Here is a 26,344-nt window from a genome sequence, read left to right as displayed (position 1 = left end):
ACGCTTAGAGATCTTGAGAATTTTTACAAAAAAAAATATCTTTTACAAGAAAATAATTATGTTGGATAAATTTAAAAAAAGGATAATTTTATTAAGTTTTACATTGACCTAGTACATAATTTGTAATACGATCTGGAGTGTTGACGATGGTAACTATTCCGTATTGTAAGATAATTTGGCAAAAAACGTTTGAAATAGCGCTATGACATGTCCTTCTTCAATTGAGGCTTGCGGAGAGTACTTAATGGTAGACAGCCGCTTGGCAATGCCCCTGGCATTGCTGACGTCCATGAGCGACGGTGACCACTTACCTTCATGTGGGCCGTATACTCGTTTGCCTACAAAGGCAATAAAAAAATTGGCGAAGACCGAACTTGAGAGTGATCTTTCACTAGCGGCTGGCTTTTTTTTCTACCAAAGTGTACCGATTGATGCCATAGTTCACGGTAATTTGCTAAAACCGGATCATGGAAAAATCGTAATGTGATGTCTGCCATTCAGTCTGAGGCATTATGTTAAATAAAATAAATAATAAGTTAATAACTGGGAACAGATCACGCACGATCATGCGGCCACAAATTTGGATTCCCAATGTTATGGGTACCAGAGATTGACCTTCATACTTATTTAAGTTTAAAAATATACATTTATAGATAATAAACACCCAGACAAAGATAACAAATCCTTTTCTTTTGCTTAGAGGGGTGGCGAGCTCACAGCCCACCTGGTGTTAAAGGGTTACTGGAGCCTATAGACATCTACAACGTAAATGCGCCACCCACCTTGAGATATTTTGATGACTGAAGATATTTTTACTGGTGGTAGGACCTCTTGTGAGTTCGCGCAGGTAGGTACTACCGCCCTGCCTATTTCTGCCGTGAAGCAGTAATGCGTTTCGGTTTGAAGGGTGGGGCAGCCGTTGTAACTATACTGAGATCTTTAGAACTTATATCTCAAGGTGGGTGGCGCATTTACGTTGTAGATGTCCATGGGCTCCAGTAACCACTTAACACCATGTGGGCTGTGAGCTCGTCCACCCATCTAAGCAATAAAAAAAAAGATATAAGTTCTAAGATCTCAGTATAGTTACAACGGCTGTCCCACCCTTCAAACCGAAACGCATTAATTCTTCACGGCAGAAATAGGCAGGATGGTGGTACCTACCCGCGTGGACTCACAAGCGGTCCTACCACCAGTAATTACGCAAATTATAATTTTGCGAGTTTGATTTTTATTAGACGATGTTATTCCTGCACAGTGGAAGTCAATCGTGAACATTTGTTGAGTACGTAATTCATTAGAAAAATTGGTACCCGCCTGGGATTCGAACACCGGTGCGTCGCTCAACATGAATGCACCGGACGTCTTATCCTTTAAGCCACGACGACTTCGAATCTGTTAATCATACGAATGTTTGCCCGATATGTGAATCGAACCCACGACCATCGACGCAATAGTCAGGGGCTTTATTTACTGCACTACCAAATCAGGGACCGGTTGAAGTATCAACTGTATTATGTTATTATTATAGTAAGTATAAATTTAATCCGAACCTTCGTATCGGAACGTATTTCTGTTCCAAGGCGGTAATGAACAGTTTGGTACCTATCAGCTTTTTGGCTTAAATTAAGACTTATTTTCATAACGTTTATAAGGGCACAAGCTTTTTGATTATGTAAACGTCGTGGTCTAAAACGTGGCGTGGTTGAAACAAAAGTATAAGTAAGCTCGTTCAAGCTTTCACCTTTCGTATACCGCGACTTACACTGAGTCACAAGCTTAAAAATCAATTCATTCACGTGAATCTACAGTTCTATTTTAGCCGCAAAGTTAAGTTTTTGGGAAGACGGCTAAGGTGAATGTTATAGTGTCTATGTATCATTTTAACCACTTAAAGTTAAGAGGGCTATGAGATATAATACAAAATCAGTAGATTCAGGTTACAAATTATAAATTACGCTCACGATTGTTCTTTGTATAATCAATTTGATTGTTGTTACAGCAAATTTTAGTGGAGAGAACTATCGAATTCTGCACCGAGAAATGGCCTGACTCCATCAAGAAGGAATTGTATGGTGCTTTCAGCTTCATTCTGGTCTACGCTGTCCCCGGTGAGTTTCGTGTTAATGTAATGATGTGGGTGTGGTAAACCAGCATATAGTCTATCTGGTATCAAGTTTAAAAAAAAAAATAGACGGAGCTAGCATTATGTTACGCGCGATGGGGTTCGGGATAAATAAAATTTCACCAAAGTACAACTAAAAACTGTAATCAACACTTAGAACACTTAAAACAAACACTATAAAACTCTCAGTTCGCTTGTTCCGCTTCGCTTCAGGTGATCCGTTCGCTGTTTCGCTTCGAGTAGTCCCGATTATTGACTGACTGCGTGCCATCTCTACAACGCTTTTATAGCCGATACCTCATCCCTAGAATTATCGAGAATATTCCACACATCTGTAGTAGTAGTTTCCGCTATCTGTCAATAGATGGCGTTGTACTTCTCGAGCGTTCTAGGTGCTTTTAGGTCCTTCGATATTCGTTCGACTATTCGGCAATAGATGACGTTACTCTTACCGGCGTAACAATAATAATTGAGTGTTGCAAAATAATTAGTCACCGGTGTTCACGAAAACCGTAAAGTATTACAAATATTAGAATGTATTTAAAACGCAAGATTAAACTGTAAAATTAAATAATAATAATAAAGTTAATACGACTGTGACTGTACTTACTATCAATGTACTTTTGTAGCCCACTGTACATAAAAATACGTGTACAAACTTTAAAAAAAAAAACACAATTTTTTCATTACTGTCCGCATTCTGTTCTAATTAAGGGCTCTCTTAGAAATTTAAAAAAACTTAATTTTGATGTGTTTTAATAATATAAAATTAATTTTTTTATAATGGATAACGCACTTTATTTATGAGTTTTGTCGATCTATTTTTGTAACCTCTGTTCAGCAATAGCATCACTCCGTCCCTTACAGTGGGTTTTGTCAAAGATTTCCGGTGGTAGGCCATTTGTAGGCTGCATGAGTACGTAACCTCATCCTGTCTATTCTTGCCGCCAAACAGTCTCTTGACCAGGTTCAAAGATCAGAATAGTTATATATAACTAGGATTTTATCGCCACGTCTCAAGATTGCTCCGGTAACTAAGCGAGCGGATAGCGAGTACGGAAATTCTGCTTAAAAAAATCTACTACTAAACCTCTTTGTATATGCAATATAACTCAGATATCATTTTTTTAAATTAAAATCAAGTATGATTTTTCACTAGATGATGACCGATCTTTGCTCGGTTTGGTTGTGTCTTTAAAGCGGTTAGTTGCCCTCAATTAAGAAAAATAGTATTATTATTCGCCAATAGATGTCGGGAAGAGTTGATTATTGAAAACACGAATAAAACAATATTTTCTGAAAATAAATCGTAGCTAGATCGATTTATCGCCCCCAAAATTCCATGTATACTAAATTTTATGAAAATCGTTGGAGCCGTTTCCGAAATTCAGATTATATACATAATATATTAATACTACCTGACCCGGCAAACGTTGTCTTGCCATATAATATATTTCTAGAGAATTTCTGGTGTAGAAAAAAAATTACTAACTTATTGGAAGTGTATAAGGATGTGGAATATGAGTGAAAAAGGCCTGGAGCGCTGTGAACGATGAGGGAATGTTGTTTAAAAATAACAAAACACCAAACATTAATTATTTTAATTTATTAAAAGTAATAATTATATATATAATTAATTCATTACATAATATTAATCTGTTAATGCTGCAGCGTGAACAATATTTTTTGTTAGCCCGTCTTTAGCTAATACAAACAAACTTGATGGTTTACCCACTCGAGAGCATACAACGTATAATTATTGTCCGTGTGAAAAACATGGTGTGCTCAAATCTAAGCCACAAACAGACATTGTTTGGCCTTGGGATTTATTCATAGACATTGCAAATGCCAATCTAATCGGAAATTGAATACGCTTAAATTGAATTGGCACATCTGTGGGTATAATAGGTATTCGTGCTATCAATATATTTTCACCTCGAAACTTGCCATTTAAAATGGTGCCTTCGATAACTTTTTTCATTAATTTTTTAATGACTAATCGCGTACCGTTGCATAGCCGTGGTGGGTTCAAATTACGAAGCAAAATAATTGGAGATCCAACCTTCAATTGTAAGGTATGTGGTGGCATGCCTGGCAAATTCAGTGAGTTCAAAAACTCTGTTGGAAAATTTTCAGCTTCAGTGTCATCGCAAACTGTATCAATAGATTTATATGATACCAAGTCCCCTGGCAATAACTGTGATATCTTCAGATTTAAAATGTCAACGTCCACATTTTTTGCAGCTAACATTGCTCTTTCTGCAAGCCACTCGAGATTTATGTAATTCATGTGTACATCGGGAAATATTTGTTCAATAAGAGCATCTTGCGAATCAATGATAGTGCAGAAATCATTCGCTAATTTTATGTATCCAGTTTCAGCTATAGTGACTTTTCCATCGCCGATATCTAAGAGTTGTTTTGAGAATGTTTCAGCAGATGGATCTTGAAGCATTTGAACGCGCATATTTATTTTCAGCTGTACTATTTCAACATTACGCCACAATGTCGATGATTTTAAGCAGGCGTTGATTTCATCAGCGTATGTTGAACGTGGAATGACGGGAAGTGTTTGTCTGAAGTCACCTGAAAGGACTAACAGAGTGCCACCAAATAGTTTGTCGTTGTTTTTAATATATTTCAATGTCGTGTTCAACGCCTCAAGCGAATAATTGTGTGCCATGGTACATTCATATTTTCCACTCTAAACACCGCCACGTCACTGCCTTTATGGACATAATTGCAAATGTATTTGATGCTCTTCACAGAACTGCAGAACTCAACATCAATATGAGCATTGTATGTTTTATTCAGCAGGGGCGAATATGGCACGACCCAACGATTGTCAATATCAATGTCTGTGTTGCTGATGTTTTTAATAAATGATTGTTCGCCATTATCTAGATTCCTTCTACGATATATTGGATATCCGTCGACATTTGTGATTGTATCGTTAGTGAAATCTTTAGGGAAATTTTTTGTACATTTTCCATCTGACATGCAAGGCGATGAACTAAAAAAGTTTAACTACTACGCTTGAAGCATAAACACTAATAATAGCCGAAAACTGTAGAGGTAACATCCCTACTCCGTGCTGTTTACAGGGTGTGAAGTGATAATAATTGATGTTATCGAGCGGGATAGAAAATGATAAAATTATGAAAATGACTATTAAAAAGCAAGGGTTGGTGATAAAAAAGTGCAAATTTAGAGTTGTATGTATTTTTGATGCCACATAATAAAAAAATATATATATATATATATATATAAAATAAAAATAAAAAATTGCGGTGAACAACCCTTATAACTTAAAGGCTAGAAAAATAGATAGTAGCCGATTCTCAGGCTTACTGAATATGCATAAAAAATTTCATCAGAATCGGTCAAGTGGCTTCGGAGGAGTATGGGAACGAACATTGTGACACGAGAATTTTATATATTAGATACAAAAATTGCTCGTTTAAAGGTACTAGTGGTCCCGCAGTAATCGATATTCGACTATAATTAATTGGAATTGTAAGTTTGTACACTATTATGATTGTATTTTATACTTCTATAATCACAAATTTCGCCAAGGCTACACTACAAAAAAATATTAATAAAGACACACAATATTTAATCTATTCTCAATTTGACCACAGACGTCAAGAACAAAAGTTTGACAATAAATAGTATGCATGCGTGTGTTCGTCAAATATGTAGTGTGTGTAATGTTTTCTTTATTGATTTAATGTACCTTTTATAAATTATTTTAAAAAAATACTAGCATTGTACACTTCTTCTCTATATTCTCTATAAGTGTGGGAAATTTCATACTTCTCCGTCCGCGCAATTTTCGTAAAAAGGGATACAAAGTTTTTGCTTCACGTATTAATATATAGATAAGATTATACATTTTGATGTAGTCCCAGTTCAATTAAAACACGCAATAGACTGAATATAATCGGTTTTAAGTAACGACCTCTCGCACGAGACATGTCAATGACGTGCAGTATCGACTACCCGGCTGGTGGGGAGGGTGGATATCGGGGACGAATATTTTCCTCGAGCAATTATTTTTAGTAAAACACAAAACGTAATTATCCTTTGTGGATTTAAAAATGCAAATTTAGATTAGTATGTGATATTTATACATTGTATATTGTTTTTATCATTAATTTTTAAGTTAAAACTGATTTTTTTTATTGCCCTACAAGGGCCACCGACCGACCACAGACGAGCATACGGCCCACCTGATGGTGAGTGGTTACCGTCGCCCATGCACTTCAGCAATACCAGACGCAGAGCCAAGCTGCTAGCTACCGTTAAGTGCTCTCCACAAGCCTCGTTTGAAGAAGGACATGTCATAGCGCTCGGGGAATACCGTCGAGGGGAGCTCATTCCAAAGCCGGATGGTACGTAGCAAAAAAGACCCCTGGAAACGCACTGTGGATGAACGCAGTGGCTCCAGATAGTATGGATGAGCTCTACTCCGATGGCGGGCTCTACTCCGAGTGGAGACTTTATATTTATATGTAGACTAGCTGGCCCGGCAAACGTAGTTTTTCCCTATAAATTATTTCTAAGAAGGATAACTAACCTAGATACCGACTGCAACATCCTCTGCCGGGCTGATTTGTAAATCTAAACCATTCTCCAATCCACCTGAAACTACACAGAAAATTTTATTAAAATCGGTTCAGCCGCTTAGGAGGAGTTCAGTGACAAACACACGCACAGAAGAAATATATATATAAAGATTTCCTTTAATAGTATTTTTTTTAGTATTGGGCAGACCAACTTGTTTTGAGTGGGACGTGTGCACATAATACCTATAACAGCCGAATGAAACATTTTTAGCTTGTATATAAAGCTATTATATATTATATAAGCTATGCAATATAGATTCTACTTCGAACCATTATTATGCTTACTGTATACTTTCAAGGTCCCCGGATCTTATGCTGAATGAACTTTTCGAACACGCTTTTGTTGGCTTAATCGGTATCTTTGTAGGAATTTTTAAAACTTGGCTTTCACCAACTTAGGAATTTCCGATTAACTTGAAAATTTGCTAAAATTTTTTAAATCGTCTTTCTAAAGGCCTAGTTTCTTTTGTTTTCAAATAACAAATATTTAAACTATTACCACGTGTTTTGGCAGTGCTATGCTATCTATAAGTAACATAAAAAAATCCTTAAGTCTATAAGTTACATTTAAGTTTGCTTTATACGAAAACATTAAATATTTTATTTAAAAACTTTCACGAAAGCATCTTTGTACCAAAATATTAAATTTCTTTTTTTAATGTACCTAGGATCAATTGTATTTTATTGAATACGAAACAGCTACGAATGGCTACGAAATTTCGTAGACCGTAACAATTGTAGAGAGTGCTACGATTTTTATTCACTACGAGTATTATCGACTCAATTTTAATGTCATGACTTCTGACTTAGATTTTTTAAATTAACAATTTTTTTTATGAGTTCTAAGTGTTTTAATAAGTTTTACAAGTCGTCGTGGCCTAAAGGATAAGACGTCCGGTGCATTCGTATCTAGCGATGCAACGGTGCTCAAATTCCGCAGGCGGGCACCAACTTTGGTAATGAAATATGTACTTAACAAATGTTCACGATTGAGTTCCACAGTGAATAAATAGCATCGTGTAATAAAAATCAAACCTGCAAAATTATAATTTGCGTAATTAGTGGTGGTAGAACCTATTGTTAGTCCGCACGGGTAGGTACCACCACCCAGCCTATTTCTGCCGTAAAGCAGTAAAGCCGTTGTAACTTTACTGAAACCTTAGAACTTATATCTCAAGGTGGGTGGCGCATTTGCGTTGTAGATATCTATGGGCTCCAGTAACCATTTAAGACCAGGTGGGCTGTAAGCTCGACCACTCATCTAAGCAATAAATAAATAAAACTGGTGGCACACAGCCGTGCACGCTCTTTGTTATGGCTAAAGGACGACTATCTATTTTTAAAAAAATAACGAAGTATTATTCGTACAAAGCTACATGTTCAAAGTAATTAATTGAAGGAAAATTAGAAAATTCAATTAGGATTTCACGAAGGCTCCACAAAGTGTCGAAAATTAATACTTCAAGTCAGATCTGTGAACGACTCAAGATTTAATCAAATCTTCGCAGTTTCAACATTGTTGTTTTATTGATTTTGATGTCGATACCGGCTGGATATAATTTTTGGTCAAATTGAACTTTGAAAGTGAGGTAGAGTAGAATAACACTCATTTGCGAAACAAAATCATTTAACCTATCTACGCTATTAATATGAAAGTTGGGTTGCTTGTTACTCAATCACCCAAAAATGGCTAAGCAGATTAAGATGAAGTTTCACGTGAAAATAGTTTTAGTTTATGGATTTACGTATTTATTTAGATATTTTTGAAGTGAAATTTGTTTATCGACGTAGGGAGGAAAAAACGTATGTAACGTTTTTCGGTTACGCGCCATCTTAATTTCTTCCGTTACGCGCCATGTTTATTTTATTTCTATTTAGTTTGATATCAACTGATGTCGCTGCACGTAAATTCAACAATTCCTGAATCGCGGTGATGAGATGTTACACAGTTGATAGACGTTCTTGTATTTCTCTTTCTAAATCATACCTACCTGGTATCGGAACACCGTGATCATGCAGGCGGTTCCCCCGGGGTGCGGCTGCTCCATTGCACTGCGGAGTGGTTGACCCTTGCGATTTATTTCTATATTTTATAAGTTTCACTTCTACCGTGTATGACTTGCACACACACACATTTTTTTATTACGGTAGATGGATCCGAAATCTTCGAATCTGTTTACCATTAAAAAAAAACGAGTTCGTAATTTTTTGATAGTGTATGAACTATGAACCAGAGAGTAATTAACCACTCCTTTTTGGGAAAATGCAACGGTTTTCATGCTTTCTGAGCTATTGATTTAACGCAGGTAAAACTGCAGAGCACGTCTTGTTCTAAATAAATATTTTACTACGTCTAAGTAACGATGTGTACTCAATAATGTGTTGTGCTTCGACAGTGTCTAGCTGCTGCGTGAGTTTTTTTTCTTTTTTGTTTATTGCTTACATGTGTGAACGAGCTCAAAGCCGACCTGTTGTTAAGGGGCTACTAGATTCCATAGACATCTAAAACGTGAATGCCGCCACCCTCCTTAATATATAAGTTCTGAGGTCTCAGTATAGTTACAATGTCTGTCAAACCCTTCAAACCGAAACGCATTACTGCTTCACGGCGGAAAATAGGCAGGGTAGTGGTACCTACCCGTGCGGACTCATATTAGGTCCTACCACCAGTTCGTGATCTTGACCGTCGTGAAGACATGCGTTACGTGTTCCAATGCTTACACCACAAAAGCGAGATTGAACATTTCGCAGAGAGTCCTACAAAGGTATTCCACCTGGAGATTATTGGGTAGAGCCTGCCGAGAAGAGTTACAGCTCGATTGCAGATTGACTTGATGTGATGAAATAGGAAGGTCATGGAGTTATCCTGGGTATTTTTGTGATACTGAAGTTTGAAGAAGTTTCCTAGTCCATAGTGTAAATGAAATAGCGAAAGAGGATGATCAGGATATATGAGATGCTTAAGTTTCAAGTGACATATTTTTTACTGATGAATTAGACCTTCTGATCCAAAAATTATTATGCACCTATAAAGGTAAGAATTGCTAAGTACTACAGTTACTGGCCTTTCAATTTGAAATATGTGCCATTTTCTCTAAAGCGTTTGCTTTGATGCATTCATGGGTGAACAGCCAATTGGATTCAGGGAGGGAGCCGATAAACATCACAGCCTAATTGTCCTCGCCCATTTTGATATTGAGCTCCAAGTTTCAATTGAATAGTATGGCGTTTATGTCACTTTTCAAACCGGAACAAAAATCGTTAGGATGGTGTTACAACTCATGCGTACCACGAATATAATAAAACGTTATAATGAAAAGGTATAATAGTAAATTTCTGTATGCTTTAAAATCATATAAGTGGGTCTCGCACATCGTTTGAACAAATATCCTTTGAAGCAGCCTTTATTTGAGTCAGACAGCGGGAGTCGCACCTTTATTAAAACTAAATTTATTCTCTTCTTTTGTTCGGTGCCCGGTCGTTTGTAGACGTTTCTCTTTATGTATTAGAATTAAGGGTTTTTCAACTAAAGTCAAGTTTAGTTTTCGTAAAGTTTATTCTTATAAACTTTCATGTTTTTTTTTTTATTGCCCTTGTAGGCAGACGAGCATACGGCCCACCTGAGGGTGAGTGGTTACCGTCACCCATGGACTTCAGCAATGCCAGGGGCAGAGCCATACCGCTGCCTACCGCTTAATACTCTCCACAAGCCTTTTTTAAAGAAGGACATGTCATAGCGCTTGGGAAACACCGTTGAGGGAAGCTTATTCCATAGCCGGATGGCACGTGGCAAAAAAGACCTCATGTTTCAAGTTTTTTCATTATTTTATCAATTGCAGGAATATTGGTAGTGCACGGATCGTAAGCTGTGTGTCGCGTGTCGCAGCCGCACGTTGACTCGTAAACGCTGATGTAAAGAGCACTTAACTTTGAACTTCGTCTCAGCTACTTGTTAGATATATTGATTTCTTTATTTTGTTACGTTTGTTTTTACCGACCTTACGTTGCTTGATGATATTTGAGTCGATAGAGGGCGCTTGTGTATACCAATAAACTTATAATATTCTCTAGGGTAGTAGACTACCCTATTTATTCGCGCGCCTTTTTCAAGGCGTAGTCTCCTGCGAGAAATTGGGGGAGGTAGAGGACCTTGGCTCTCCTCGTCGCCTTCTTCCTCTCGGGAGGCGCCAGAGTCCGACATAACCCGATTCGTTACCCCCCTTGACCGAGTATCCGTAAATGGATCCCCCAGCGTTAAAAAAAAGGGGTAGTCTAGAGTAAAACATTTTTTGACGTGACAACGTCTTATAATTCGATGGAGCCGGCTGCACGCACGAAAAAACATGACTCATTGAGGCGTTCCATTTAAGGCTTGAAGTGCAAGCGAGAGCGCGCAACGAGCGACAAAGAGGCACAATCGGCCTCCGCGTTTGGCAGCGTTCGACATCTGCTGTCTCTCTCCTACTTGAGTTAGCGATGCATCCGCGTGGACAGCTGCTATACAATAATACATTTACATGTTTTCGTCATGTATGAAGTTCAGTGAAAAGTGAACGTGGTGTCAATTGTCCATACAAAATATCTATCAAACAAATAAAATTAAAATTTTCTTTTGAAAAAACCATTCCATCAGTATTTTCTTATGACTTTGTCACGTTCAACTATTGTCAGTAAACCGACTTTACAGACAACCGATTTTTCTTTCTAATTTATAGCAATAGTCGTTTATTTTACCGACCCTGTATCTAAATACTTTTATTCAACAGGATGTATCGTGGTGGTCTCTTATTCTCTGATGGGCCGGCGGCTATGCTCCGTGCTGCCTCCTTTCGATCAAACTGAAGGCAGTGCTAACAGTCAACAGGTATTTTTATGAATTAGAAATTGTACCTTTTCTCAACTTTTTTTTAATTATTGCTTAGATGTGTAGACGAGCTCACAGCCCACCTGGTTATTAAGTGGTTACTGGAGCCCGTAGACACCTACAACGTTAATGCGCCACCCACCTTGAAATATAAGTTCTAAGGTCTCAGTATAGTTACAACGGCTGCCCGACCCTTCAAACCGAAATGCATTACTGATTCACGGCAGAAATAGGCGGGGTGGTGGTACCTAGCCGTGCGGACTCACAAGAGGTCCTAACATCAGTAAAAATTTCTATAATATGCCCAAGGCTTTGACAGTTGGAAGCATCTGTAGTGAGGTAATAAACCTTTCCTCTATCTTTTAAATCTTTATATTAAATTATGTAATATTTGTATCGGCTGGGCAGATATTTGCTCGACACTATGCATTTTAAGCATATAATTTATAATCTAGAGCTAAATAAGGGAGCCGTAGACCAGAGTTCATAGGACATGGAAGTCGTTGATAGAACGTGTTAGGTATGTACATATATATTTTCTGTACAAGTGCAAGTTCACACGCTCGATGAAAGATTTTCCCTTAGTAGCTTCCTCGAAGCCCGTTCCTTCACGTCAAGGATGTCACTTTTATCTGAAGCGCTAAAGAAACGCTCCTAAGCGGTAAAATCTTTCAATCAGTTTCTTTATAAAGATAATTGGTAGCATCCTTACCTCATATGCTCCGTCTCTGATACTAATAACACAGAAATTTTAAAGAAGAAAAGAAACCTAGGCACAATTAAGTTAAGTTTGTTGCTTTTTTTAAATAAAAATAAAAATGAATTTTGCCACGTCACAAGTCTCAATGAATTGCTAATAGAATATCTCAGCTTAACGTTTTATTTATTTATTTAGTACAATTTCCACAGTCGACTCGGGAATGTGCGTTCAATTAGCGGCTGAAACAGACCAGGGTAATTACAATAATAACCCGGGTCAGTGTACTCGTTACGAGTACAAAATAGGCACGACGCAGTTAGCGAAAATAATGTTGATGTAAAATGACTCTCGGAGTGCCTATAAATACACGCTGCATAGAAATGTACTGTGTATATTGATATATGCATTAATAACGTAGAAGTCAATGTAATTTAACATTGACTTCTTTGACTTTGAGTTGGCAATGAAAAAAGATTTTGTTTTAAATAAAAATTCACAGTAAAATACACGAAAGACAAACATTTATCAACATACAAGCAATACCAATTTGAATAAGTTTTTCTTTGCTTAGTCGTACATCAAAAGTCTATATCATTGCCTGTGCTGGTTGTTCAATAAAAGGCATAACGATCATCCTGTTTAATTGAACGAACAGATATCGGGCAACAACTTAACGTGTTGAGACGACGTTGACTGTGAGGTCGATCTCAGACTGTGTTATTCTTATGAATTAACAACGCACACAACTTGACCAAACTGTTTTGGTGATACAATAATAACGGCACTGGGCTAAAACAAGAAGAAACTAAAATATTTCCTTCAAATTATTGGCCGGATCACAACATTTTTATAACTCCTCATTCCACCATAAAATCAGGTATAATAATATAGAGAAATTAAAAGTGTTTTTACGAGTCATAAAGGCGTTTACGATCGGAGCGTGGATTCGGGTCGGAATTATTGTTGTATGAATACTTTTATTGCTCTGGTAGGCAGGCGGGCACACCGCCGACCTGATGCAGTCTGGGGACTACACGGGTCGCTATCTACCCAGGTCAACTTACCCAGCCCAGACAAAATTTAAAAAAATTTCAATATCCGACAATATCACATGCATCAGGTGGGCCGTATGCTCGTCTGCCTACAGGGGTAATAAAATAGTACACTGTGCACCAAGGGATAAAATTTTGGAGATTTCCTCCCGCGTGTAAAATTGGCGTGGCAAACACGCTGGAGGAAATGTCCAACTTTTCTCCCGCGATGCACATACAATTTTTTCTCCTATCAGGCCGAAAGTTCGTGGAGTACCGAGCCGGGGTCCAGGGGCGCAGCCCTGGCCGGGGGTAGGGGGGCGCAGCCCCCCTGTACTCTTAAAAAAACAATTTAACTGTTTTTTAATTTTTAAATTAACTACTAATAATCGAATGAGAGCTGTCTGATGAACTCATCTTTGTTGTAACTTCACTATTAAATTTTATTGCCTTTTGTTTATTTCACTTTTACACTAAACACAATATTGCAAATTACCCGAGCACAACAATGGCGGAGAATTTTAGGTGCGTGAGAGCAGACGTAGACACTAACGCGCATGCGCACTTATGCCCAGGGAGAAAAAGTTACACTTTCTTCCCTGTACAGCGGGAGGAAAACCGAACTTTCGGCGTAGGTAGGAGAAAAAATAATAATTAGGTCTCATAATTAAAGTTAGTTCAATCAACGACTTCTTTCCATTTTAAATGTGCTTGCAAAAGTGAACATGACAACATGTATCTCATTTTCAGTTGTATCGCCGTACACTTTGGAACTGACGTTCTGATCGAATTTTCATTTATATATCTACTGCATAACTGTGAACGTGCGTATGACTCACCTGGTGCTAAGTTGTTAGGAGCACGTAGACGACACAACGTCACTCATGCTTAGACGTACGGTCGGAGTCTCTCACCGCTGTGCACTTCGCTGCAGAAATAGTCAATTAGGCACGCTCTACTGGCAGTAAAATCACTCACGGTGAATATGAGTATTTTTTATTTTTTTATTGCCCTTGTAGGCAGACGAGCATACGGCCCACCTGATGGTGGGTGGTTACCGTCGCCCATGGACTTCAGCAATGCCAGGGGCAGAGCCAAGCCGCTGCCTACCGCTAAGTTAAGAGTATCTATCGTTAGTACATAAATGTCAACGTCAGAAGATATTGCAGGCTTGTGGAGGACTCTGAGTTCATCTACTGGTCCAAGGTAAATAATTAACTAGCGGTAACGTTTCAGCGCCTCCGGCTGGTGCGAGAGAGGAAGCGTGTGGCGCTGATCCTCCTGCTACTGGCCGTCCTGTTCGCGCTGTGCTGGCTCCCGTACAACATCCTGCAGCTCCTCGTCGACGTGAACGCCGTGCAGGTGGACTCGGTCTCGCTGGTGCTGCCCTACACTCTGCTGCTGGGTGAGACCCTGCTCGCCCCCACTCGCCCCCATTCGCTCCCACTCGGCCCCCACTCACCCTCCACTCGCCCCCACTCGCTCCCACTCGCCGCCACTCACCCCCACTCGCACCCCACTCGCCCCCACACACAATAGTACAGTGTTATACAAGAATATATTACAGTAACTAGAAATTAATTTGTGATTTTATAAAATAATCCATTAGTACTTATGGCACAAAAATAGTGATTGATTCAATGAACTAGGTTCTCCAAGAACCACGCTAACAACTTTTCGGATTGTTTTCGTCGTGGCCTAAAAGATAAGGCGTCCGGTGCATTCGTGTTGAGCGATGCATCGGTTTTCGAATCCCAGGCGGGTACCAATTTATCTATTGATGTTCACGATTGACTTCCACGGTGAAGGAATAACATCATGTAATAAAAATCAAACCCGCAAAATTATAAATTGCATAATTACTGGTAGTAGGACCTCTTGTGAGTCCGCGCGGTTAGGTACCACCACCCTGCCTATCTCTGCCGTGAAGCAGTAATGCGTTTCGGTTTGAAGGGTGGGACAGCCGTTGTAACTATACTCAGACCTTAGAAATTATATCTCAAGGTGGGTGGCGCATTTACGTCGTAGATGTCTATGGGCTCCAGTAACCACTTAACACCAGGTGGGTTGTGAGCTCGTCCACCCATCTAAGCAATAAAAAAAAATTAAAATACAGTATGTTTTCTTTGTTTCTAGTACCGTTTATTGGTTCATTAAGTTTAAGAAACTCCTTTATTCTGAAAAGCAACTTTCTCACGTTACAATTTCTATCAGCTTCAGTAGCTCCCCTCCGGTCGGACTGTCAGCTTCTTGTCCATTTGTCATATGTGGACATGTCAATAAGTTAAAAATATCTAAAACTAGCCGTACTCGCCCGCTTCGCTGGGAATTAAAAAATAACATTATTATTTATTGTCATTATTATTAGGGAGTCCAATACTTATAAAAATATTAGCCTATCCATTAAGTACATGTATTTTCTACATGGATTCCAAGTTTCAAGTCGATCGGATGCATGGTTCAGTAGTCATAACGGAACATCCGTAAACACCACTGTAGATTTATATATTAGTATAGATGCCATTCTCAATCCCCCACATATTATACAAGCCGCATGTTCCCCCCGCTGACAACACGCACTCGTGGTTAACATAACAAGATACCCGCGTAATATTATTATGCAGATGAGATGAAGACAAGGAGCCATTCATTGAAATGGGTCTGTGTACTGATTAGCTAACAGGACTCCGGGCTTGTTCCGGAATGAAGTTTGATGTATCAATCTCATGGAAAATAGTTGATTGTCCAATTAGGTTTGGTCAGTACGCAGTGCAGATGAAGGCAATCTAAGTGAACACACGGTTTTTATTCATCCAAATTAACGCTACAAAATGAAAAAATATATTGAGTTAAGACCGATTAAGACGTTTAAGATGTTCAGAACCTACATATACCTACATAGGTTTAAGAAAACTATTAAAAAACATCTGTGCAATACAGCTTACTATAAAGTCAATGATTATCTAGAAGATTGCACAAAGTGGGAATGAGTTGCTCGCTCCGGGCATTTCAATATTGTAGTAATTGTTACGTTATAATAATCATTGTATTTTTTTTTATATTTAAAAAAAATCTACTATCAAAAAAAAAGAAAAAAAAAACATGCCCGCTGAGTTTCTTGCCAATTCTTCTCAGGACGGAGGCTAGTTCTTGTGAATTGGCGGTAGTTCTTTTGACGTTCAACAAGTATGTACTTTCATTTATGTTGAATAAAATTTTTTTGATTTGATTTGATTTAATAAACTATATTTACCCAACTAGTATTGTATTATTTTTCTAGAAATAGGTCACAGAACTTATTGACACTTTACATAACTAGAACATGCCTAAAATCTGTAACGTCATGAAATGTATGATGTAACAAACCTACGCTAGTTAAAATACACTAAGTTTCAAATTGATTTTGTGTATTGCCTTGAAACATCAATTTACAAGTGGTACGTTTAAAAATGCATCTTTCAAGATCATGAAATCACAACGTGAAGTACCTACGTAATTCCTGCTGATTACTACATTTTTCTTTAATCTCTATACTTTTTTTTTCTCTACTATATGAATTATCGATTAAAATAGCTCATACGCCGATCGATCCATGGTTGCGTAATAATGGCATCAAGCGAAAGTCGAGGCGTTCTTTTTGACGAAAAACCTTTTTTTTTTTTTTTTTTTTTATTGCCTTTGTAGGCAGACGAGCATACGGCCCACCTGATGGTAAGTGGTCACCGTCGCTCATGGACGTCAGCAATGCCAGGGGCAGAGCCAAGCCGCTGCCTACCATAAATAACTCTCCGCAAGCCTCGTTTGAAGAAGGACATGTCATAGCGCTCGGAAAACACCGTGGAGGGGAGTTCATTCCAAAGCCGGATGGTACGTGGCAAAAAAGATCTTTGGAAACGCACTGTCGATGAACGCAGCGGTTCCAGATAATATGGATGAACTCTGCTCCGATGGCGGGAGGTGCGATGATAAAAAGGAGATGAGGGAATCATCTCGAATAATTCCTCAGAGCATTCCCCATGGACCATGCGGTATAAAACACAGAGAGAACCGAAGTCCCTCCGTAGACCCAGAGGTTCCAAGCGATCCGCGAGAGCAGGACTATCGACCATCCGAACAGCCCGTTTCTGTATGGAGTCAAATGGAAGTAGCTGGTATTTGGGAGCCCCGGCCCAGAGGTGAGAGCAGTACTCCACGCGAGGTCGGACCTGCGCTTTATAAAGCGCAAGTCTCTGTCCAGGCGTGAAATACCGCTTCGCTCTGTTGAGAACTCCCAACATTTTAGAGGCCAATTTGGCTTTACCTTCCAAATGACTCCGAAACTGGACATCGCTCAATCTCGACCTAAGCAATCTAATTGTTTTTTTTTTGTTATTGCTTAGATGGGTGGACGAGCTCACAGCCCACCTGGTGTTGAGCGGTTACTGGAGCCCATAGACATCTACAACGTAAATAATGCGCCACCCAACCCTTCAAACCGAAACGCATTACTGCTTCACGGCAGAAATAGGCGGGGTGGTGGTACCTACCCGCGCGGACTCGCAAGAGATCCTATTATCAGTAATTACGCAAATTATAATTTTGCGGGTTTGATTTTTATTACACGATGTGGAGTAATATTTTCCCTCTGTTAATCGGTTGTACTGAGCACGGAGTCCGTCAGTGCGACCGCTCCGCCTCACTGCACCGCCCGGCACACTCCCAGTTGGAACATCTTTCCAAATAAATAATTTATATTGCAGTCCTTCAGCGAATTAAATTTTGAGTTACTCATTTGACTAATGCATCCTTTGATTCTTAAATCTACTTGATGTCAATTTTGTTTCACTAAATTCATGTATAATAAACTGAATTTTGTGAAATTCGAAACAAATTTACGATAACGGTCGTGAGATAAATTAGTATAGGTGATTTTATTCCTGTCAAAGGCGATGTTTTTTTTTTTACCTATACTGATAGCCGTGAGAGGCTATATCAACTTTATCCTAGCGTATAGGTGAGCTCTCGGGGCTCAAACCGGAGTGTTGCTAACACTGGCCCTAGCAAGAGCCGTGCTTCGCAGAATCTACCACCGGATCGGAAACGCGACCCATTGAGAAGATCCGGTGAGAAACTCAGTGAAACTCAGTCTATGGGTTAATTTACTCGCCGAGCCCTTCGTCGTAAGCGACGGGTTCGGCAAAGATGGTTACCGGGAAGGCAATCAATTATTACTTCAAGACTGAAGAAGCACTTTCCATATTGAAAGCTGAAAATAGGACTCTTGTTTCGAATTTCACTACATCAAGATGAAAATAGTTTTGAAATACTTTGCCTTCTTTATTTTGCAGTTAATTAAATTTAACTACCATGATACCTTTCTCATATTTTTAGCTATATAACGTTTTGTCAATTACTTATGTCGTCGGACATAAAGGCTAATTTCCAACAACGTCTAGGGGTTGAGCAAATAAACTGTTAATATGTTTCTCATTATGCAGGCAATATATTGTTCTTCTTCGAGCCTTTCTTCAAATCTAAGAGCAGCTCTCCTTTTAGTGGGTGCCAAATAATATGTTACGGATAGTCGTCGAGTCCGGGTTATATTTTAGAAGATATGTGGAAGGATTTTTAAATATCTAATATTTTTATTAATTGGGGTCTGCGCACTTTTTATCCCTAACGAGTTTGGAAATCGCTCATCCGAATTTCTCATGGTACGCCCATACCATTACAGGAACATTCCTGTAAGTTTAATAAGAAGGGAATAATCCGGATAAGAATTAGAAATATGCATGATGGTATGTGGTTGCCGTCGTGTATCGATATTGACATTGTCCGGACACGTATTACCACGTTTTACTCAATTTGTCATTCTGTTTATAATTTAGACATTTATAAATCATTTTAGAAAAATAACAAAAGTATATTGACACTATGACACTATGAAATCGTTAAATTTTTAACACATACATTTTTTTTTTTTTTTTCTTTAACATATTGTTGGTTAACTGGTCCCACGTTAACTGGTCCCGTGGTAAGTTCGTAAAGAACTTGTGTTACAGGTACCAGATAACGGATATAAATGTAATATTTTTATTATACACATACATATATTTAATATACATCCATAACCCTGGAAAAGACATATTTATATTTATCATACAAATATCTTCCCTTGGCGGGATTCGAACCCGCGACCCCCTTGTGTAGTGATCATGTCACTTACCACTACACCAGACGGCCGTATATGTAAATATATTAAGGTTATTAAGCTTTTAAATCAAAAGTTTAGATTTAAAGTAATTCGTGATAAAACAAACTGAAAGAAATATGCATATAGTGAGTGCAAAACTCTTAGAAACGGTCATTTGAAAGAAAGTGCACCTTTGTGCAATATCGTGATTTTAATAAAAATTCATAGGGGTAATATTTACAAATTTCAATATTCAGGTGTACTTCTGTTTGGAGATTTATAATACTGTGAAATTCTTTCAGCTTCTAAAATATTGGTATAGAAACTAAAAGCAAAGTAGCCGAACCCTCTTCATGCCACTCACATTGACAATACTTTCAACATCAGAAACATAAAGGCAAATTTGGTTTTTGCAAAAACAATCTTTGTGCGGATTCGTAATATGTAGTTCTTTGACATTTTCTTGAAGCCTGTTTGTAATATTTAGGTCAACCGCTTACAAAAGTATTAGCTTACTAGCGGCCCGCTCCGGCTCCGCTCGGGTCTTTGACAAATATTTCAACGATATTTGCGGCATAACTATAATAGTTAGACATATGTTGTAGCGACACTTTTTGTAAATAATGATGTGTTCTACAAAGTCGTATTACATTATTTTGTTCTATCATCAATAGTTTTCGCAGGGCACGCGATGTAAAGAGTTTTAGGAATTTTTTTATTTACACCTTTGGTTACATTATTGGAGTTTTAGTAAGGAACCCAAATTTTTTTCAAAAAAGATTTATAGCCTATGCCACTCGGGAATAGTGTACCTTCCAAACAGTGAAAGAATTTTTCAAATTGGTTCAGCAGTTTCGGAGCCTATTCAATAGAAACAAATAAACCATTCCTCTTTATAATATTAGTAATAGACAAACAAAGGGTGGCTCAGTTTTGAAATGTCCTAACTGCGCACATCGGAACTGACGCCTCTAATGTCTCCCGATTTGATAATCAGAAACCTATTTACGTTTTCCAGGGCACGCGAATTCGGCAATCAATCCGATAGTGTACTGCCTAATGACGCGCAACTTCAGGCGTTCCCTGCGCAAGCTGATTTGTCACGATCCTGGTAACATAAACTCTAATACTCATTTCCATGTGAGTTCACACACGTTCAGTCGTTTATCACTAACGAGTTACTGGAACTCTCCACTAACACTAATTGTATTAACGTGTTTTGCAGCCAATGTTTCGAAGGCTAGAGAAGGGTAAGGGAATGAGAGCAGTGAGGCTGAAAATTGAACTAGAGCCCTTTGACTTAGAGAGGTATATATAACCTAGTCATCGAGAAGTGGCTGGTTGTCGGCGGCTCAGAACATAATATCTTAGAGATCATGCCTCTTTTAACATTAAAAAAAAGATGTGTGGTGTCGTGGAACACCGGATAGGAACGAAGTTCCTTATTATAAAAATATTAATTTTAAGTTCTATTCGAGGCAAAAAGAAAATAATTATTCGGATATACGTTTTTTATAATGAATTTGTTATTGATAAAAATAAAAAATAAACTACTTTACAAAATTATCAACTTTATTTTATTCACGGTGATTTATAAAAAAGCAAAATAATAATAATATACAAAGAAACAGCTATTTATATGAATAATAATAATAACCGTCATCACGTAGACTATATATTAGACATTGTATTATATAGCCATCACGTTTTATAACTGACGTCTAACAAAATGAAACTCGTTTCAGTGATCTTTAACAAGCACAGAAACTATTTTTTATTGCCCTTGTAGGCAGACGAGTATACGGCCCATCTGATGGTGAGTGGTTACCGTCGTCCATGGACTTCAGCAATGCCAGCGGCAGAGCCAAGCCACTGCCTACCGCTAACTAGAAAGAACTCAATAGAAGCAAATTGAACATTTTGTCCCCGATGCGAACGTTTTCGTATGTTCCCTAAGATCGTCGACTTCTGGTTGCAGATGCAAGGATTACGTCAAAAGTCCAACACGTCTAGCGGCCGCACTTGCACCACGGTCACCTTCCGCAGCCACTCGCAGCCGGGTTCCAGCCGCCCGTCCGGTGCGCGGGGTCCACACGCGGGGGCACCGTGGGGGTCGCACGCGGGGCCTGCGGGGGGATCGTGGGGGGCACACGCGGGGGACGCGCGAGGCGTACGCGCCGTCAAGCCACAGTTTATTTAAAACATCGCATCGTTTATTCTTAAGTTGACAGCGTAGCAAGAATTCATATTTCGACCGGTGTTTATCTATAGCTCCAACGTAATAGAAAATTTTCTATATTTTATAACACCAATAACTCTTGTCTTTAAGTTAATTGAAATCTCGCTTTTTGGAGATGTTGGCATTTTAGATCAAGGGACGTAAAATTCTATAGTCTTAGGAGATTGTCCATTTTATCTGGAAGGTTTCTTGACAATTAACTAAATTATCTGGAATAGTTAAACGTGAAGGCGGCACAATGTATGCTGTGGTATTTATGGGTTCCGGCTACAGCGGAACATCCGCGAGCCTTGAATCTACAAGAACAGTGTCCGTGGCCATCACTACATCAAATTGATCAGTTTAAAGTTTGAACTGGACAAAAGATTAGTACCAAAGTAAAGGAATAAGTGAAAATAAACAATTTATTACTTTTTGAAAGTACAGTTCTTTTTTCTCTGATACGTGCGTTATGTTTTATTCTGGGCGTCTAACTGCGTGTGTATCTACGCATGAACCTGAAAAAAACTAACAAAAAACTCACTTTTACATCTATATTACGGGTTAAATGGTGGAAAAAGAAACAAATAATAAAACAATACATCTAGTTTTTTTAATTGGGATACAAATGTAGGTATGAAATGTTTCTCTTTAAACGAGATTTAGAAATTCTCGAGCGAGTATATATGTATTGGCTATGGGTCCTATTGCGACAAGGCCAGCCCTGGGCGAGAGCACTTGTAGTCCGAAATCGAATATAATTTTATTCAAATTAGCGAAACTTTTATTACATCGTCTCAAACTTTTTCGTCTGTGTGTCGCATGTCGCGGGACGGTCGGCCGCGGAGTCGGGATAAAGTGAAAGACGCTCGTCAGAGCAGCCAAGGCCAATATGGCGGCGCCTATAGTCCGATTTTGAGTGCTTGATTTTATTATTTAACTTATTTCGTCTGCATATTAAATTAAGATTAATGATTATTATACCCTTAATGGAATATTATTCCAAAAATATTTAGTTAAATGTCTATAATGTGAAAAAAAGTTTCACTTCTATCGTGGTTTCACAAAACCACACAATCCTTTTAAATTAAACTTAAAAAATATTGTCTAATCAAGCACGAACTTCTCCTGGGTATCCGCAGACGACTCACCCAACGTGGTCTCTATTGTCGTCAGTGCAAAGGACACCAATCTGGCTGCGGTCAGCACATTGAGACGGATATGTTAGAATAGTCTGTACATGTAGGGTTGAAGTGCTCATGTGTGCTCGCGTGTAAGTCGACAGCTCTACCCATTGGAACAGAATTACCTGGTGCCAAGCCACTTCAAGCCAAGGTGTGAGGTGGGAGTGCCATCACATGGACCCCACCTTCGGCCACCTGGCGGAGTGGTCGCGGGCTCAGGGCCAGTACGAGATTGTATTTTGATAGGAATAGCATGACTAAATCTACATATTTAAGTAAGGAATTGTAATTGGAAAGTAATTTGGTCTAAAATAGTTGTAAATGTATTCAAATTTTAAAATTAATAAGGTGCAGCTTTTTTGGATATATAAAGGGGAATGCCCACTCTCCATAGTGTGCTAGGCCCAAGGTGGACATCAAATATTACTATAAAAATGGACTGATTCAAATTCTTAAATGTATTAGATATCTAAAAAATATATTGAAATTGACGCCACTATTATAAAAAATATAATAAAAATAAAAACTCGTTTTGAAGTTAATTTTCTATATACTTCAAGAACTTTTCTTTTTTTAATGTTTAAGATGTTCCTAATGTATTTTTATCCAATTGTAGTTATTAAGGTATAAAAAACACACATACTTCTTTAAATATCTATATTTTCTTCATCTTCATACACAATTAGTAAATCATCTAAAAATAGCACAGGAGAGCATATACACGGTTTTAAATATCGGTCAGGTTAAAACCACAATTCACACAATGTTTTTCAGTCGGAGTATGATACGTTATTGATAAAAGCAACATAAATCGAAGAAAAATCAAAACACATCAATTTTGAATGCAAGCACAAGCAGCGAGCGAAGTGTCAGTCAGTCAGATTAAAATCAGTGTTGTCAGTATAAAGAAAAATAATTTCATGAAATTCATATATCGATCATTTTTTTAAATAACCTTAATTGATTTATTTCTTAATCTTTTTTTACGAGTACACATTATTTTTTATGTTTTTATTTTAGTTGTACATATTTAAATAACAATACAAGTTAAGTTTTTTTTATTGTATAGATGGGTGGACGATCTCACAGCCACCCTGATGTTAAATGGTTACTGGAGCCCACAAACATATACAACGTAAATGCGCCACCCACCTTGAGATATAAGTTCTAAGGTCTCAGTAACAAGTTAAAGTCCAATGGGTGTCTTTGATGTTATTTTATGTGCTTATAATCGATTAAAATCGATTGATTAATGATAATACTTAAAATGATTTATTTATATGTTTTTATTATATACTTAAAAAGTTTACTTAATACGTAAAAGGTTTTGATGCTGGCAATATTTTTCCCGCAAAAATAAAAATCTTGTTTTTTTCAACAGATTTACTTTTTTTAAACTACTTATTGTAAACTGTAGTGGCGCTTATTTGGAAGACAGTAAATGCATATTTATTTATGACAAAATTAATGCACTAAGTATTTTTTCTCTACTCTATTGTCCGCTTTGGGCCTGAAATGGGCATTCCCCTTTGATGCGTTTTTTATTTTTATTGCTTAAATGTGTGGACGAGCTCACAGCCCACCTGGTTGTTAAGTGGTTACTGGATCCCGTGGACATCTACAACGTAAATGCGCCACCCACCTTGAGATATAAGTTCTAAGGTCTCACTATAGTTACAACGGCTGCGCCACCCTTCAAACCTAAACGCATTACTGCTTCACGGTAGAAATAGACAGGGCGGTGGTACTTACCCGCGCGAACTCACAAGAGGTCCTACCACCTGTAAAAAATTCTATAATATACCCAAGGTTTCGACAATTGGAAGCATCTGTCGCTCTATGCGTCCCTTACCCGGGGGTCGGGGGGTCAGTGGGTCAGGGGGTCAAGCCTAGTTGGACGAGCCGTGAGCACCGACTTAGCCCCCCGTATTGTGTATCACTATCATCAACTGTATCTTTATATATATAATGCCGTTGAAGTATAACTTCTAAATTGTTAAGAACAATCTCTAGAATTTCCCTTTATGTTGTAAATATTGTTATAATTTAATTCTAATTAAACATGTATCAAATTTATTCTAGTCAATAAAGTAATTTATTACTTAGCAATCGGGTCTTTATTTCTTCTGCTGAATTAAACTTTTATGTAATTTCTTTGTTTATTAAAATACATATGGTGTACACATGGTACGCATTAAATTAAAATATGCCAAAGTAGATATAGTTACATTCTTAAAAGAAGACACCACATTAGAAATGTGTAGAACATAAAGTTAAAAATCGCGTATCACTTTTGAGGATGCACTTGAAATACCTAATGATAATTTTGTAGTCTTTTATTTAAAATTACGATCTTCTCTGAACATAAGCTTCTATAATGCTCTTCATGAAGCTAAGGATCGCAGTAGATGGAGGGAAATCGTATGGGAGAAACTGATGCAGCGGGGGAGTCACGAACCTCAGTAATCAGGAAAACGACATGAGGCGGAGGAGGATTTAAAATTAATTCAAACCTACAAATCTTAAATTACTGCATTAAATTAAGCATTACTACTTTCACGGCAGAAATAAGCGGGGTGGTGGTACCTAACCGTGTGGAGCTCCTACCACCAGTAAACTATGTATGAACTATTCAATGATAATCTCGATCCTCAGACAGAAAAGCCGTTCGCAAAAGGTACTATTAGCTTCTTATCCTATCGAACTCACAGTAATGTAACTTCAAAATAATGTTCAAGCTAATTAACAATTATTAATCACAAATTTTCAATTGCGATTCCGATCCGGTAGTAGATTCATTCGCGAAGCAGCTGCCCTTGAGTTGTTAGGTGTCCTTCGGATGCGCTCGGGCAGCTGTTAGCAAATTTCACCCCTCCTGGTTGAGCCTTTGCTTGCTCATCTGCCCTTTTGAAACTGGAGAGGGCTCTGAGCCACAAGTAATCCCTCAAACATAAAAAAACAGTCATTTTCAATATTTCAGTGGCTACAGCAACCCATAGACATCACCACGCTAATGTCTCCACGCACCTTGAGAAAGAAGGTTGTATTTGCAGAAGTATTTTACTGTTCTCATGATATTAAATAATACATTACAAATTTCAATTTCTCTGTGCCAATGAATTTAAATACAATCTGCGAGCGGATGTGAATAATCTTAATTATTATCATTTATCACTTTAAAAAAGTTATAAATAATATCAATTGTATACCTATTTATTTTATGCACAAAATTGTGTATTGATCAATGTTTGTTAAAATACCGGTTAAAATTAATGTTCAAAAGCGCCATCTAACGGTCAACATATTAACTAGATGCATTTCAATAACAATTACAGTCATTTTCTTGGAAACAATTATTAATTAGGTATGTTCACTTCCAGAAAATGTATAACTGCTTTTCTTTTAATTCACAGTATCTAATT

The 26,344-nt window shown here is 38.0% G+C and overlaps 1 protein-coding gene across 3 annotated transcripts in view; it reads left to right on the top strand.

The window, feature by feature from the left end:
- The window catches only part of NGR-A35 (neuropeptide receptor A35), a 150,549-nt gene extending 125,518 nt beyond the window's left edge, over positions 1–25,031 (top strand). The window contains exons 5-9 of one of the 3 annotated variants that reach the window (XM_089736719.1): positions 2,003–2,111; positions 11,520–11,617; positions 14,585–14,753; positions 20,539–20,660; positions 21,499–25,031. In XM_089736719.1, coding sequence (XP_089592845.1) covers positions 2,003–2,111; positions 11,520–11,617; positions 14,585–14,753; positions 20,539–20,660; positions 21,499–21,720 — 720 coding nt within the window. In that variant the 3' untranslated portion in view covers positions 21,721–25,031. Of the gene's footprint in view, positions 1–2,002; positions 2,112–11,519; positions 11,618–14,584; positions 14,754–20,538; positions 20,822–21,498 lie in introns of those variants that run through there. The other 2 variants (XM_089736720.1, XM_028183152.2) reach the window with 2 other exon arrangements.
- Positions 25,032–26,344: the final 1,313 nt, after the last annotated feature.

The sequence above is a fragment of the Bombyx mandarina genome, chromosome 22, assembly GCF_030267445.1.
Source record: "Bombyx mandarina strain Sakado chromosome 22, ASM3026744v2".
In the NCBI taxonomy this organism is placed as follows: Eukaryota; Metazoa; Arthropoda; class Insecta; order Lepidoptera; family Bombycidae; genus Bombyx; species Bombyx mandarina.
The sequence above is the reverse complement of the archived record's forward strand: the minus strand, read 5'-3'. Positions and strand labels throughout refer to the sequence as shown.